Source organism: Lepus europaeus, chromosome 19 (assembly GCF_033115175.1).
Source record: "Lepus europaeus isolate LE1 chromosome 19, mLepTim1.pri, whole genome shotgun sequence".
NCBI classification, from domain to species: Eukaryota; Metazoa; Chordata; class Mammalia; order Lagomorpha; family Leporidae; genus Lepus; species Lepus europaeus.
In genome coordinates this window covers 11,177,413-11,191,103 of record NC_084845.1, presented here as the reverse complement: position 1 = coordinate 11,191,103, position 13,691 = coordinate 11,177,413, and the positions used below count along the sequence as shown (strand labels likewise).

The 13,691-nt window shown below is 55.1% G+C and overlaps 1 protein-coding gene across 1 annotated transcript; it reads left to right on the top strand.

Annotated features, from left to right (window-relative positions):
* Positions 1 to 2,825: 2,825 nt before the first annotated feature.
* Positions 2,826 to 12,637, top strand: LOC133748294 (transforming growth factor beta-1 proprotein-like). Its single transcript, XM_062177004.1, has 7 exons — positions 2,826 to 5,349; positions 5,835 to 6,131; positions 7,109 to 7,269; positions 9,315 to 9,432; positions 10,774 to 10,851; positions 10,995 to 11,142; positions 12,439 to 12,637. The coding sequence occupies exons 1-6, from the start codon at positions 5,202 to 5,204 to the stop codon at positions 11,114 to 11,116; spliced, it is 924 nt and encodes a 307-aa protein (XP_062032988.1). The 5' UTR covers positions 2,826 to 5,201; the 3' UTR covers positions 11,117 to 11,142; positions 12,439 to 12,637.
* Positions 12,638 to 13,691: the final 1,054 nt, after the last annotated feature.

Sequence of the window (13,691 nt, the reverse complement as noted above, 5' to 3'; positions counted from 1 at the left end):
TTTATATATTTGAAAGGCAGAGCAGAATTCCATTCACTGGTTCATCCCTGAAATGGCTGCAATGCCAGAGCTGAGCGAATTCGGAGCCAGGAGCCAGGAGCTGTTGGGTCTCCCACGTGGGTGCAGGGGCCCAAGCACTTGGGCCATCTTCTCCTCTTTCCCAGGCCATAGTAGAGAGCTGGATGGGAAGTGGAGCAGCCAGGGTTCAAATGGGGCCCATGAGGTAAGCTGGCACCGCAGACAGCCTCTTATTAATAGGTGCCGGCCAGGCCCTTGTTTGTGCGTCTGCTCCCTTGTGTGCACAATGGGAGCAGTAACAACGTGTGCCTCGCAGATCTTTGCCAGGCCTAGGGGAGCATACACAGCACGCAGAGCAGGGCTGGCTGGTGCTGTGTGCCTGGCTCACCGGCGACTGACAGGCCCCATTAGTGAAGCCCAGTGCACGTGGCTACCCAGCCCTGGTAACAACCTATGAGGCAGGTCCTAGCACTGTGGCGCAGCGGGTTAAAGAACTTGTCTGAAGCGCCGGCATCTCATAGGGGTGCGGTTTCTGGCCTTGGCTGCTCCACGGGATCAGAGTTGGGCTCTGGAGTCAGACTCCGTATCTACGCTGGACCCCAGCACTCACGTGCTCTGTGATCCCGGGCTGCTCTCCCCTTGGAGCCTCAGCTCCCTCACTGTCCTTTTCTTGGGGCTGTTCTCTCCCTCTCTCTCTCCCTCTCTCTCTCTCTCCTCTCTCCCGTTTTCTGTAACTCTGCCCTTCAAATAAACAAACAATTAAAAAACAAAAAAAAGTCGATCAGCTTGGACTGGAACTGCTGTGTTGGGTTACCAGTGTTGCAGTCGGTCACTTAACCTGAGCACCACATCAGCTCTCACATATTTCTTTTGTTATTCTGTGCACCAGGGGCCGGCACTGTGGCGAGGTGGGCTAAGATCTGCTGGAAGCCCCAGAATCCCATATGGGCACTGGTCGAGTCCCAGTTGCTTGTCTTCCGATCTGGCTCTCTGCTGAAGGCCTGGGAAAACAAAGAAAGTGGAAGATGGCCCAAGAGCTCGGGCCCCTACCCCCACGTGGGTGATCCGGAAGAAGCTCCTGGATTCGATCGAACAAGCTCCAGCTGATTCAGCCATTAGGGGAAGGAACCAGTAGACAGAAGACCTTTCTCTCTTTCTCTCCCTGTCTCTGCCTGTAGTTCTACCTCTCAGGTAGTAAAGAAAATATTTTTTAAAAAAACACTGTGAGAACTCCAGCCCCAGACACTCAGAAGCACCCAGCAAGGCAGCCTTGCCATACCGAATTCCAGCCTCTCCCAGCGCCCACGTGCAGGGCAGCCTCAGCCCTCAGGACCGGGGGTCCCGGCCTCTGCTCCCGCGGGGGCTGCACTAGTGGAGGACGAGGGAGGCAGCACGGTCCACAGGACAGCATGCACACAGGTAGCGCCATCCCCCAGAGAGCGGTCCTGACAGACAGCTGGGAAAGCCGCGGTCGCTGTGCCTGCTCGGTGCAGCCCTGGTAAGGAGGACTGCACGGCGTCCCGTCCTAGTGCTGGCGGACACCACGGGGTGGTTACTCAGGGCTGCTACCTCAGGAGGACTAAGGGCAGCGTCATATTTATGTTCATGTGTGTATATAGCTGTATTTAACTTTACAAAGGCAGAGCAACAGAGAGAGTGAGAGGAGATATGGGTCACATATCTGCCTCCTTTTCAAAGGGCCTGAGACCTGGGAACCGGGTCCATTTCTCCCATGAAGTGGCAGGTTCCCAATAATGGGATGTGACATTCCCAAGCAGCATCTATGTTTTAAACATAATTGTTCTCTATTTTTTATGTTAGAGTTTGAGAGAGAGGTTGAGAAATGCATGATTTTCTCACGTTTTCCAAGAAATTTTTGGACTTCATTATATGCATTGGTTTAAAAAAATATATTTTTTTAACTTTTTTTTTTTTTTGACAGGCAGAGTGGACAGTGAGAGAGAGAGAGACAGAGAGAAAGGTCTTCCTTTGCCATTGGTTCACCCTTCAATGACTGCCGCGGCTGGCCCACTGTGGCCGGCGCACCGTGCTGATCCGATGGCAGGAGACAGGTGCTTCTCCTGGTCTCCCGTGGGGTGCAGGGCCCAAGCACTTGGGCCATCCTCCACTGCACTCCCTGGCCACAGCAGAGAGCTGGCCTGGAAGAGGGGCAACCGGGACAGGATAGGTGCCCCAACCGGGACTAGAACCTGGTGTGCCGGCGCCGCAAGGTGGAGAATTAGCCTAGTGAGCCGCGGTGCCGGCCAATATAAAAAAATTTTTTATCACAACTTCATCTTATTATTTATTTGAAAGTTAGAGTGACAGATGGAGAGAGAAACAAACACACACACAGAGAGATCTCCCAACTGCTACTTCACTCCCAAAATTCCCAAAGACTGCGCTGGGCCAGGCCAAAGCCAGAAGCCCGGAACTCCATCCAGGTCTACTCCAGGGTGGCAGAGGCCCATTTACCTGAGCCGGGATCTGCTGCCTCCCAGGGGCATTAGAAGGAAGCTGGATGCCACGATGATATGCAGAGATTCTAACAGGCATTCTGTATGGGAAGCAGGGTCAAATGGCAGCTTAACCCACCTGTACCACAACGCCCTTCCTTCCTTACTATAAAAATTATTATTTATTGGCTGGCACCGCGGCTCAGTAGGCTAATCCTCTGCCTGCGGCACCGGCACCCCGGGTTCTAGTCCCTTTTCTTCCTCTTCCAGTCCAGCTCTCTGCTGTGGCCCGGGAAGGCAGTGGAGGATGGCCCAAGTGCTTGGGCCCTGTACCCGATGGGACACCAGGAAGAAGCACCTGGCTCCTGGCTTCGGATCGGCGCAGCATGCCAGTGGTAGTGGCCATTTTGGGTGTGAACCAACGGAAGGAAGACCTTTCTCTCAGTCTCTCTCTCTCTCTCACTAACTCTGCCTGTCAAAAACATTATTATTTATTTGTTTGAGAGACAGTAAGAACTCTCATCCTCTGGTTCCCTCCCCAGTGCCTGCACCAACCAGTACTGGGTGGCAGTGGAAACCAGGAACCAGGAGTCAACCCAGGTCTCCCAGGAGGGAGGCAAGACCCCCATTACTTGCGCCATCCCCTCAGTCTCCCAGCTCTGCACTGGGAGGACCGGAGTCAGGGGCTGCACCCAGGAAAGACCCCAGGTGCTGCGGTGTGGGCCACGGCTGTCTCAACCCAGGCTAAACGACGGCTTCCTAAACCCCACGGTCACCCTGGTTTGCAGTGCATTCCGTTAGAGCCCCAGAGGCATCGCAGGTGCAAAGGAGGTCAAAGCCCGGCCTTCGTGGGCATACACGGTTTCATTAAGACACCAGAGCCAGGTTAAGGAGATGGTAACAGGGCATCCTCTGGGTGACACATCCTGCCCTGTCCCACCCCTCTCCCCTCCATGGGTCTCCCTGTCTCGTCATCAGTCAGAAACTCAGGCTGTGCCCAGCGCACTCCCAGGTGCCTTCCCTTCTCCTCTCCCCAGGAGTGGGCCCGTGCCAGCTCCAGCTCTGCACTCTTGGCATGGGGCCCCAGAGCCTGGAGGGAGGGAACACCAGCCGGGCCCCACATAGGCTGGGAGTCCTCTGGTGTGGCAGGGTGGAGCGCTTCTGGGAAGCAAGGCCAGTGCAAGCTGGGTGGACTCCCTGAGGGGGGCAGAGGCGTGCAGTGTAGAGAGCCCTGTCATCAGACTACAGGGGAAGGGTCTGGATGATAACGTCAACGACCACTAGACGCTTACTCTGCAGGCCGCGGGAGACGCTGGGATGCGTCACTGCGCCGGGTCCAGGCTTCATGTGTGCGGTCACACCTGCGAGGCTGGCAGCATTCCTCCCTTTTATAGATGAAGAGACTGGGGTTCAGGGAGGTGAAGCCATTGTCCAGGGGCCACACAGCAAGGGCCTTGAAAGGAACCCAGGGCTATGCAGATCCAGACTGACCCAGGAACACCTGAGAACCAGCACACACACCCCCCACCCTCTCTCAGCCTCCTTGCCTGGATGCCCCCAGCCCACCTCCTGCCTCTGCTTCCTGCCCTCCGTGTGTCAGCAAGGAACACAGGCCTGGGTTACCTCTGCTGGCCTAGATCTGTTGTGCCCTGTCACCAAGGAAGCACCTCAGTTTCTTCATGTGCAAAATGGGGGTAAAAGGAGAGCTGTGGAAAAGCACGAACGTTAAGAATGCTGGAACGTGCTTGCTTGATTGCTTTTTTTTTTTTTTTTTTCAGTCTACAGGAAGTGTTATAGACAGTGAGAGAGAGAGACAGACAGAGAGGTCTTCTTCTGTTTGTTCACTCCCCAAATGGCCACCACGGCCAGCACTGTGCCGATCCAAAGCCAGGAGCCAGGTTATTCTTCCTGGTCTCCCACTCAGGTACAGGCACCCAAGCACCTGGGCCATCTTCCACTGTCCTACCAGGTCACAGCAGAGAGATGGACTGCAGAACAGCAGCCGGGACTAGATCCCTGCGCACATATGGGATGCTGGTACCACAGACAAAGTATTAACTAAGTTTGCCATGACACCGGCATCCTGGAATGTGCTTTCAACAAGGCTTGGGGCACTGGTGATGTGGCAGCAGGTTCTAGCAAAGTTATCTCATCTCACCTCAGCACCTCCAAGCACCCAGCCTCGGGAGTCACATCACAACCCTGCCGCCCTGCAAGTCAAGACCAGCCTCTCTCAAGGGGAGGCCTTAGGCTCCAGCACCTGAAACAAGGGGTCCCCAAGACTCTATGGGTGCATTTTGTTGATTTTTTTTATAGATTGATTGATTGATTTAAAGTGCACAATGCCAGAGACAGGGAGTTCTTCCATCCCCTCGGTCACTCCCTAAATGCCTCAAAGGGTCTGGGCCAGGCTGAAGCCAGGAGAGCGAACCTCCCTCCTGGTCTCCCATGGGAGTGGCAGGAACCCTAGCTGGAGCCATTATCTTCTGCCGTCTGCAGTGCACCAGCAGGATGCTGGATGGGAAGCAGAGCAGATGGGGCTCCTACTGGCACTGTGATATGGGGTGCGGGAGTCTCTAGTGGATCCCTGGACAGCAGGGTCGGGTCTGTCCCCTCTTGGACACCCCCGGATGGGAGCTGCCCTCAGGCAGGGGCTGGGCCCAGAACAGAGGAAGGAGACTTGAGGCAACAACCCCAGGCCAAGGAGTCTGAGAAGAGGCCCCGTCCATGATGCCACCACTGGGGGAGGAGAGAGAGGAGGAGCTGCAGGAGGGACAGCTGGTTGGGATAAAAGGAAAGAATTTTGGAACCTTTTCCACTGTGGTTGGAGCTACAGGTGTGGGAACCACTTCGCACAGCGCTGGCCCAGGCGGAGGTAAGCCTCGGGAAACACAGGCCGCCACCCTCCTCACAGCCTCTCACGCGTCTGCTCCCTGCCTGTCTCCTTAGAGCAAACCCCTTCCTGCCCAGCCCTTGGAGCCACAGACCCTGACTGCCCTGGAGGCCTTGCCCTGACCTCGCCCGCACTGCAGGCTTCTCCAGAACCTCACGCCCCCTAGGACCTTCCCTCCTCCAGGGACTGTGGCTTGGCCCTGCCCCAGCTCCCCTGGCAGCAGAGCTCGCCCGTCTGCATTTGCTCCACGGGCTACTGAGACGACCCCGGTCACAAGCCTCCCTTCCACCCCTGCTTCTGCCTTCCTGAAGGCCTCAGCTTCCCCCTGAGACCCTCAGCCGCTGCCTGGTCAGGCCTCCCCATCCCACCCTAGCCCTGCTGGTGTTCTCCGCAGTGCTGCTTAGTTTCTGCCTCCACCATGCTGCCCTCCGGGGTGCGACTGCTGCTGCCGCTGCTGTGGCTCCTAGTGTTGTCACCCGCCCGCCCAGCCGCGGGAATGCTCAGCCGCAACAACACCCACATGGAGCTGCTCAGACAGCAGTACATCCAGGCCATCGGTGCCCTGATCCTGAGCAAGCTGGGGCTCTCCAGCCCCCCAAGTGACGATGAGGTGCCGACTGGTCCGGTGCCCGAGGACATACTCGCCCTGTACAACAGAACCCGCGATCAGGTGTCCGGGGAGAGCGCTAAACAGAAGCCCCAACCCAAGTCAGGCTTCTTTGGCAAGGAGATCATCCGTGTGCCCATGCTGGACAGCAACCACGGTGAGCTCCTAGGGACGGGGACCCGGGAGGGGGCCACCAGGGGGCGCCGGAGGGCAGGCCTCAGGGAGGAAATTACCCCCAGAGGACACAGCAGAGGAGTGGGAAGAAGGGGACCCCTGGGTGCACAGGGAATGTGGGGGAGGGCGTGTCCTAAAGACGAGGGCGCTGAGCTCGCCGTCCCTCAGGGATTGGTCCTGGAACAGTGCGCCAAGTGGACAGGACCCTCGGGATCGAGGGAGGTCCCGGGGGACACAGGCAATGGGGTAGAAGGCCTTTTCTTTCGGCAGGACACGTGGAATGCAGGGGTTGTGGGGTCGGAGCAGCAGAGAGGGGTGCTCTGTGGCGAGAGGCTGAGCCCCTAGTTTGTGGGAAAGGGAGCCAGTGAGAAAGCTGGGCAGATTTGGGGGTCAAGAAACAGAAAGGCAGAAGGAGCAAAAGCGAGGTGAGGCGAACCCCAGCAAAGTGCCAGGAGCGTGGACACGCTTCCAGGGCGCATGGGACACGTGGGATTGAAGGGGTCGTAGCGAGAGAGGTGGAGGTCTGTGTGATGGATGCGCGCATGGGATGAGTGGCTCCAGGTGGGTGGAGGCAGCTAGTAGACTCAGGGAGGGGAGTGAGTGCCCCAGGTCACACAGCACACATGCAGCAGAGGCTCTTCCTGACCCCAGCCTCTACCCATGACCCTTCCTCTTGCAATGCAATCCGCATCTGAGCTGGGTGCCTGGGAGAAGGGAGCCACACGGCCACTCCCTGGGTGGGCAGAGAGGAGGCCTCAGGGAGACAGAGTGGTCAGGACCCACGGTGCAGGGCAGGAAGCCCACCCAAAGGGACCCTCGGCCCCAAGGTCACACAGCTGAAAAGTGTCAGAGTCCAACTGCAACTGGGCTGCAGCTCTGGGCCCTCGCCCTCAGACTAGCAGTGCCCCTGCTTCTTATACCCCTGCCAAATTCCAACTCCTGTCTGCTCCTCCCAACTAGAAATCTACCAAAAATTCAAAGAAAGCCGGCACAGCGTCTATATGCTCTTCAACACGTCAGAGCTCTGGGAAGCAGTGCCCAAGCTGGTGTTGCTGTACCAGGCAGAGCTGCGCCTGCAAGTGCTCAAGACACAGCAAGAGCAGGTCGTGGAGCTGTACCAGGTGAGGAGGGAGCTGAGCTGTGGCCAGGTGGGGGTGGAAGGCTGCTGGCTGCAGGGTCCTCATAGATGGCCCTGGGGAGGGGGAGGAGCACTGACTGGGGACTCCTGGGGCTCTGGTGAACTTCGCACTCTGCCAGGATTTTCAAATGCTTGGAAGGCTGGGGTCTTAGGAGTTGGGTCCTGAAGAAGTCAGGTCTGTTTAAAGCTGAAATCTCCGGACAGGATGAGGCTCCAGAACTGTTAAATTGTTGTGGCCCCAGTCAAATTTAACTTGATTAAAATGGAAATTGATTAACATCAATTGTTTTGAGTGTACCACAGTCATATGAATTGGCTGTGATTTTGTAATTCATTTTTTTAAAGTTTTTTAGTAAGATTATTTACTTGAAAGGCAGAGTTACAGAAAGAGGAGGATACAGATAGAGACAGCAATAGAGAGATATTTCATCTGCTGGTTCACTCCACATGTGGCAACAACCACCCAGGCTGGACCTGGCCCAAGCCAGGAGTATGGAACTCCATCCTGGGTTCCTCTGTGGGAGGCAGGGCCCCACATATGTGGGCCATCTTCTGCTTCTTTCTCATGTACATCAGCAGGGAGCTGAATGAGAAATGGAGCAACCAGGGCTTCATCCACTGCTCAGTGGGAATGGTGGCATCACAGGCCGTGGCTTAACCTGCCCACCACAACTCCAGCCCCTGAGAGTCCTTTTCATTTCTTATTGATTTCCTTGAGAGACAGAGTCACAAGTATACACACACACACACACACCTGGGAGGGAGCTGAGAACTCCACCCAGGTCTCCCGTGTGGGTGACAGGGACCCAACTACTTGAGCCATCACCTTGCACCTCCCCGGGTCTGCATTAGCAGGAAGCGGGAGTCAGGAGCAGAGCCAGGTATCCAACCAGGCACCCTGCTATGGGACACAGACACAGCGACTGCTAAGCTAAATACCTGTCCCAGCTTCTGCTGCCTTGGAAATCACTGATTGTGAAGACTTCCAGAAAGTCTGTGGACAGTGCTGCTCTCCAGGTGGAGTCTCCAGGCCCTTATCTGCCCTTCTAGAAGGCCGGAGTTCTAGATCACTGACCTAGAAGCCTTGTCGTTGGGAGAGTTGAACTCGCAGGCTCCAAGACCTGAGGGCCTCCCATGAGAGCACTGGGCTGCGTGCTCCTATGTGGCAGTGTCTGATGACCCGGGCTTTGGTGTAGCTCCTGTCCAGCCCCAGGAGGTTGTTTCCACCTTCCCACCATGCCATGGGTCACACACCTGGTTTTTGTTACATTAGTTTTTTAAGTTCTTTATTGAAAAGGCAGAGTCATAGAGATTCTGCCAGTGTTGGTTCAATCCCGAATGGACCCAATGGTCAGGGCTGGGACAGGCTGAAACCTGGATCCTGGAACTCCACCTGGGTCTCCTGCGTGAAGGAGAGGCCCAACTCGGATCAGCCTGTACTGCCCTCCGAGGTGCGCTGGCAGGTTGCAGGATTGGAAGTGGAGCAGCCTGGACTCAAACGATGCTCCTATGGGATGCCAGCACCACGGGCTGTGGCACAGCACACTGTGCCCCTACTGGCCCCAGTCTCCTGGATTGGTAGACATGATCTCCAGGGACTGCTCAGACCCATAGCCGGCCTTCCTGGGCTTTATCAAACACTGGAGCACAGAATGGCTTCTACCTAAGCCTTCAGCTCAGAACCAGGCTGTCACTCCTGCCCACTGAACGCTCAGCACAGCCCAGGTGCTGGCACCACAGTCTTGGCCGTGCGGGCTGTGCAGGTGGAGAGGGGCCCAGCCTTTGGTCAGTACCTCAGGCCTCCAGAGGGAAGAGCACCCTGCAGTCCCTCAGAGAGTGGGGGCAGCTGAGCACCCCAAAGAGGCTTGGCCTCTCCTTTCTGGGGCGCAGGGGGTTGGAGCCTGCAGGTTGGGTGTGGTGTTTCCTGGGCGAGCCTGGATCTGCCCAGGGGGAGGAGGAATCGAACGCGCAGTGTGGGAGGCACTGGCAGCATCTCCAGCCTTCCCTCTCCCATGCTTTGTCCTCCAGAAATGCAGCAATGATTCCTGGCACTACCACAGGAAGCGGAAGCTGACACCCAGTGACAGAGATGAGTGGTTGTCATTTACCGTCACCAGGATTGTGCGGCAGTGGCTGAGAGGTGGGGGTAAGGATTCCAGGTCTGCCCCACCCCTGCTTCTCCTGGGTTCTGCCCCCACCACATGCTGGTGTCCTAGGCACTCAGAGCTGGGAGATGAGTTAGGGATCTGTTCGTGGTTCATCCATTTCCTGAGCACCTGCTTTCTGCCCTGCCCTGTGACGGGTGATGCAGGGACAGACACAGCCTGACCAGGACAGCCCGGTCCTGGCCTGCACGGAGCTCATCATCATTTGGGTGGGTGGGTGGGTGGGGGTGGTTAGCTGTGCACGGATACCCAGAGTGGCCACGGCTGGGATGAGGAGCCCAAAGGGAGTGCCTGGCCCAGCCTAGGTACGGGGAGGGCTTCCTGGAGGAGGACGTTTCTGAGTTGATGTTGGAGGGCTGAGTACAATCTGGAAGGAAGCAATGAGGGGCCGCGTGTTCTGGGCAGGGGAGCAGCCTGTGCAAAGGCCCTGAGAGCAGGGAGAGCCGGGCACAGTGCATCTGCCCAGGAAAGGACTGTGCCACTCCTCTCCCTCGCTGAGTCCACAGTGCCCAGTGTCCCTCCTAGTCATGCACGCATCCCAGCAATCCCCTCAGGCTCCTGTCCTGGGCCCGGCCCTGAGTGGGTGGCGAGGTCTCACGTGGCTGGCAGAGGCCCAGCACTGGAGCCATCTTCTGCTGCTTTCCCAGGCACATCAGCAGGGAGGTGGATCGGAAGTGGAGCAGCCCAGTGATCCGCATCTCGGCATAGCTTGTCAAGCTGCCACCCATGACCTACATCACATGAGGGCCTCTTCAATTCCCATCTGCTCCACTTCCCAGGGAAATCAGTCTACCGGGCCTGGAAAGCAGTGCAACTGTTCCCACATTGGATGCTCCAATGACGTTCCTGGCTTTGGCCTGGACTAGTCCTGGGGCCTGAGCAATGAACAACCTCCTGGGGCTGCAGTCGGGGGCTTAACCTGCTGCACCACAACACCTGCTCCCAGATATTGTTAAGACTGTAGCTAGGCTCATAGGGGAACCAGAAAAATAGAGGTTTCTATCTGGGTGCACACTACTTTCTACTGAGAACAGTGAGAGAAATAAATAGCCAAACAGCACTGTCAGAGGTCACATGCTATGGAGAAAACAAGGTGATGTCCGGGAGGGTGTGCATCCTGGAGGGCCTCTCTGAAGAGGTGACATGTGAGCTGACACCTGAAGGGGGCGCTGCAGGCAAGGAAAAGAGCTGAGCACGATGGGGGTGAGGGGAGGGCTGTCCCAGGCAGGAGGAGCCCCTGGAGTTTGCTCCTTCCTCCCGCTTCCTCCAGGGTCTGGCTGAGCCTCCCACTCAGACTGGCTTCCCTCTCCCCACTCCCACAGAGGAGATAGAGGGCTTCCGCCTCAGCGCCCGGAGGTCCAGTGACAACACAGATAATGTCCTCCACGTGGACATCAACGGTGAGTCCATGGCCCTGGCCCGGCCCAGTCCAGGTTGTCATCTGCTTGTGTGACTGCGTGTGCTTGTGTGTCTGTGTCCCCTCCAACCCCACAAACTACCCTATGGCATTGATCCATCCGCCTGAGAGTCTTCAACCAAACAGGGATCAGTTCTGGCCGCCAAGGTGACAACGCCAACATTGAGAGAATGAACCGGCCCTTCTTGCTCCTCTGGGCCACCCCCCTGGAACGGGAGCAGTTGCTACACAGTGCCCAGCTCAGCTGAGTCCTGGACACCAACTACTGCTTCAGGTGAACATGGCGGTCTTTGACTGTGGCCCTCCAGGCTGTGACCCTGGCTGAGCTGCACTACGCTAAGCTTCTCTTTAGCCTGAGGGTCGGGACCTGGCAGCTGGGTTGGGACCTGGGAGGCCTAGAACGTGCGTCACGGGCCCCTTGCCTGGTGTAGTGCAGCAGTCGGAGGCTGTCAGGATGTGGGCACGGGAACTGGAATTCGGTGTGGCAAGGCTGCCTTGCTGGGTGCTTCTGAAAGTGTCTGGGGCTGGAGTTCTAGAATGCTGGGTGCAGCGTCTGTGACTGGGAGCTGGGCCGCTGGAGTCGAGGAAGCTGCAGTGCTGGGAGCCTAGAGTGAGAAGATTGTGCGTTTTGGGTTCCTACACCCCTGGCAGCTCAGAGACCCCAGTGCTGGCCCCCTGGCGTCCTGGGACATTAGGCTCCCAGTGGTGGACCCTGGGCTGAAATGTGAGCCCTGGCTGGGTGTGGAGGAAGTGGGAATGCTGACTGCGAGGATGCGGGGCTCAGCCAGGGAGTGCGGGGTCCTGGAAGGCGGCAGGCTGGGCCTCGTGTGCTGGCTGCGCATGGCGGAAGGCTGCATGGGAGGTTGGAACGTGGGGCTCTGGAAGGCCTGGAGCCTGGTGAGCTGGGACGCAGGAAGGGAGTCTTCGAGCTAGAGCGCTGGGACCTCACAGCCCAGTCAGCTGGGGCCCAGGTCCCTGGAGTTCACTTAGAATGTGGAGGGCCCAGCGTGGGAGTCGCAGCCCACCCCTCCCCTAGGAGACTCTGTGGTGCTGTCCGGGCTTTATTTCACGGCGTCCCCGGGGGGACGTCGCCCCTTCTCCAGGGCTCTTTCATCACCAGATCTCACACCTGGGCTACGACCCCCAGGGAGTGAGGGGCTGAGGTCCTGAACGCCCTGTACTCTGGTAGGCAAAACAGGAGCTCAGCGGCAAGGGCACTGCCCAGAGTCAGACCTGGACCTGCTCAGGGCTCTGGACCACGGGGACGCAGGCTGCGAAATGCAGACCTGCGAGCCCAATCCAGGGGACACCCCACACACATGCTTCAGGGGATCCAGAAAGCTAATGGGAATTGGAATATACAGCCTGAGTTTATTTTGGTGCAAATGGTTTATATACGATGGTTATAATACGAATTTTCTATGTTGTATGAAAAAAGTTTGTACCCTAAAATTACATGACCCCAAACAAATCATACAGAAATAGGTACTGGAGCAGGTAAACCCGCTGCCTGCGATGCCAGCATCCCACATGCACCCTCTGAATACTGACTGCTCTACTTCTTATCCAGCTCCCTGCTGATGGGCTAGGAAAGCAGCATCAGATGGCCCAAGGGAGATCTGGATGAAGCTCCTGGCTCAAACCTTGCCCAGCTCTGACCGTCACTGCCATTTGTGAACCAGCGAATGGAAGACCTTTCTATGTCTCTCTCTCCCCCTCCCTTCTTTATGTAAATCTTTCAAAAAAAACTTTAAAATAAATAAATGAATAAGCAAATTCTCTACTATATAGTTATATATATAAATGTAAGTATATATATTATATAAATATATTAATCATACGAATATACATAAATATAAACAAATTTTGTGTATTATATAAATGGATACTATATCTTACAGCTAATATAAACATAGAAATTGATATAATAGATACATTAGAAATACACATACACGACTTACATATAGACACTACATACACTCATGTGGAAACACTATACACACACACTACATACACAGTTGTTATACAGAAACACACACATACTACATACAGAGATGTTATACAGAAACACACACACACTACACAGATGTTATACAGAAACACACACAGACTACATACAGATGTTATATAGAAACACACACACACTACATACACAGATGTTATATAGAAACACACACACACTACACAGATGTTATACAGAAACACACGCATACTACATACACAGATGTTATATAGAACACACACACACTACACAGATGTTATACAGAAACACACACACACATACAGACACAGATGTTATACAGAAACACACACACACACACTACATACAGAGATGTTATATAAAACACACACACTACATACACAGATGTTATACAGAACACACACACACTACATACACAGATGTTATATAGAAACACACACACACTAGACACATGTTATATAGAACACACACACACTACATACACAGATGTTATATAGAACACACACACTACATACACAGATGTTATACAGAACACACACACACTACATACACAGATGTTATATAGAAACACACACACACACTAGACACATGTCATATAGAACACACACACACTATAGACACAGATGTTATACAGAAACACACACACACTACAGACACAGATGTTATACAGAAACACACACACACTCCAGACACAAATGTTATATAGAAACACACACACACACTACAGACACAGATTGTAAGATCCCTGCTAAAAGTAAATATTAAAATAATATTATAGTAAGTGTTAAAAAGTTTAACTGCTGACAGTAGACATTCCTTAAGACAACTGTGTCTTTACCCGC

Bases quoted from the DNA above. Each gene is read 5' to 3' on its own strand.
- LOC133748294 (XM_062177004.1), top strand. From the start codon at position 5,202: ATGATGCCACCACTGGGGGAGGAGAGAGAGGAGGAGCTGCAGGAGGGA. The intron at 7,270-9,314 runs GTGAGGAGGGAG...TTTGTCCTCCAG, and splicing joins AGGTCGTGGAGCTGTACCAG to AAATGCAGCAATGATTCCTG. The intron at 10,852-10,994 runs GTGAGTCCATGG...TCAACCAAACAG, and splicing joins CCTCCACGTGGACATCAACG to GGATCAGTTCTGGCCGCCAA.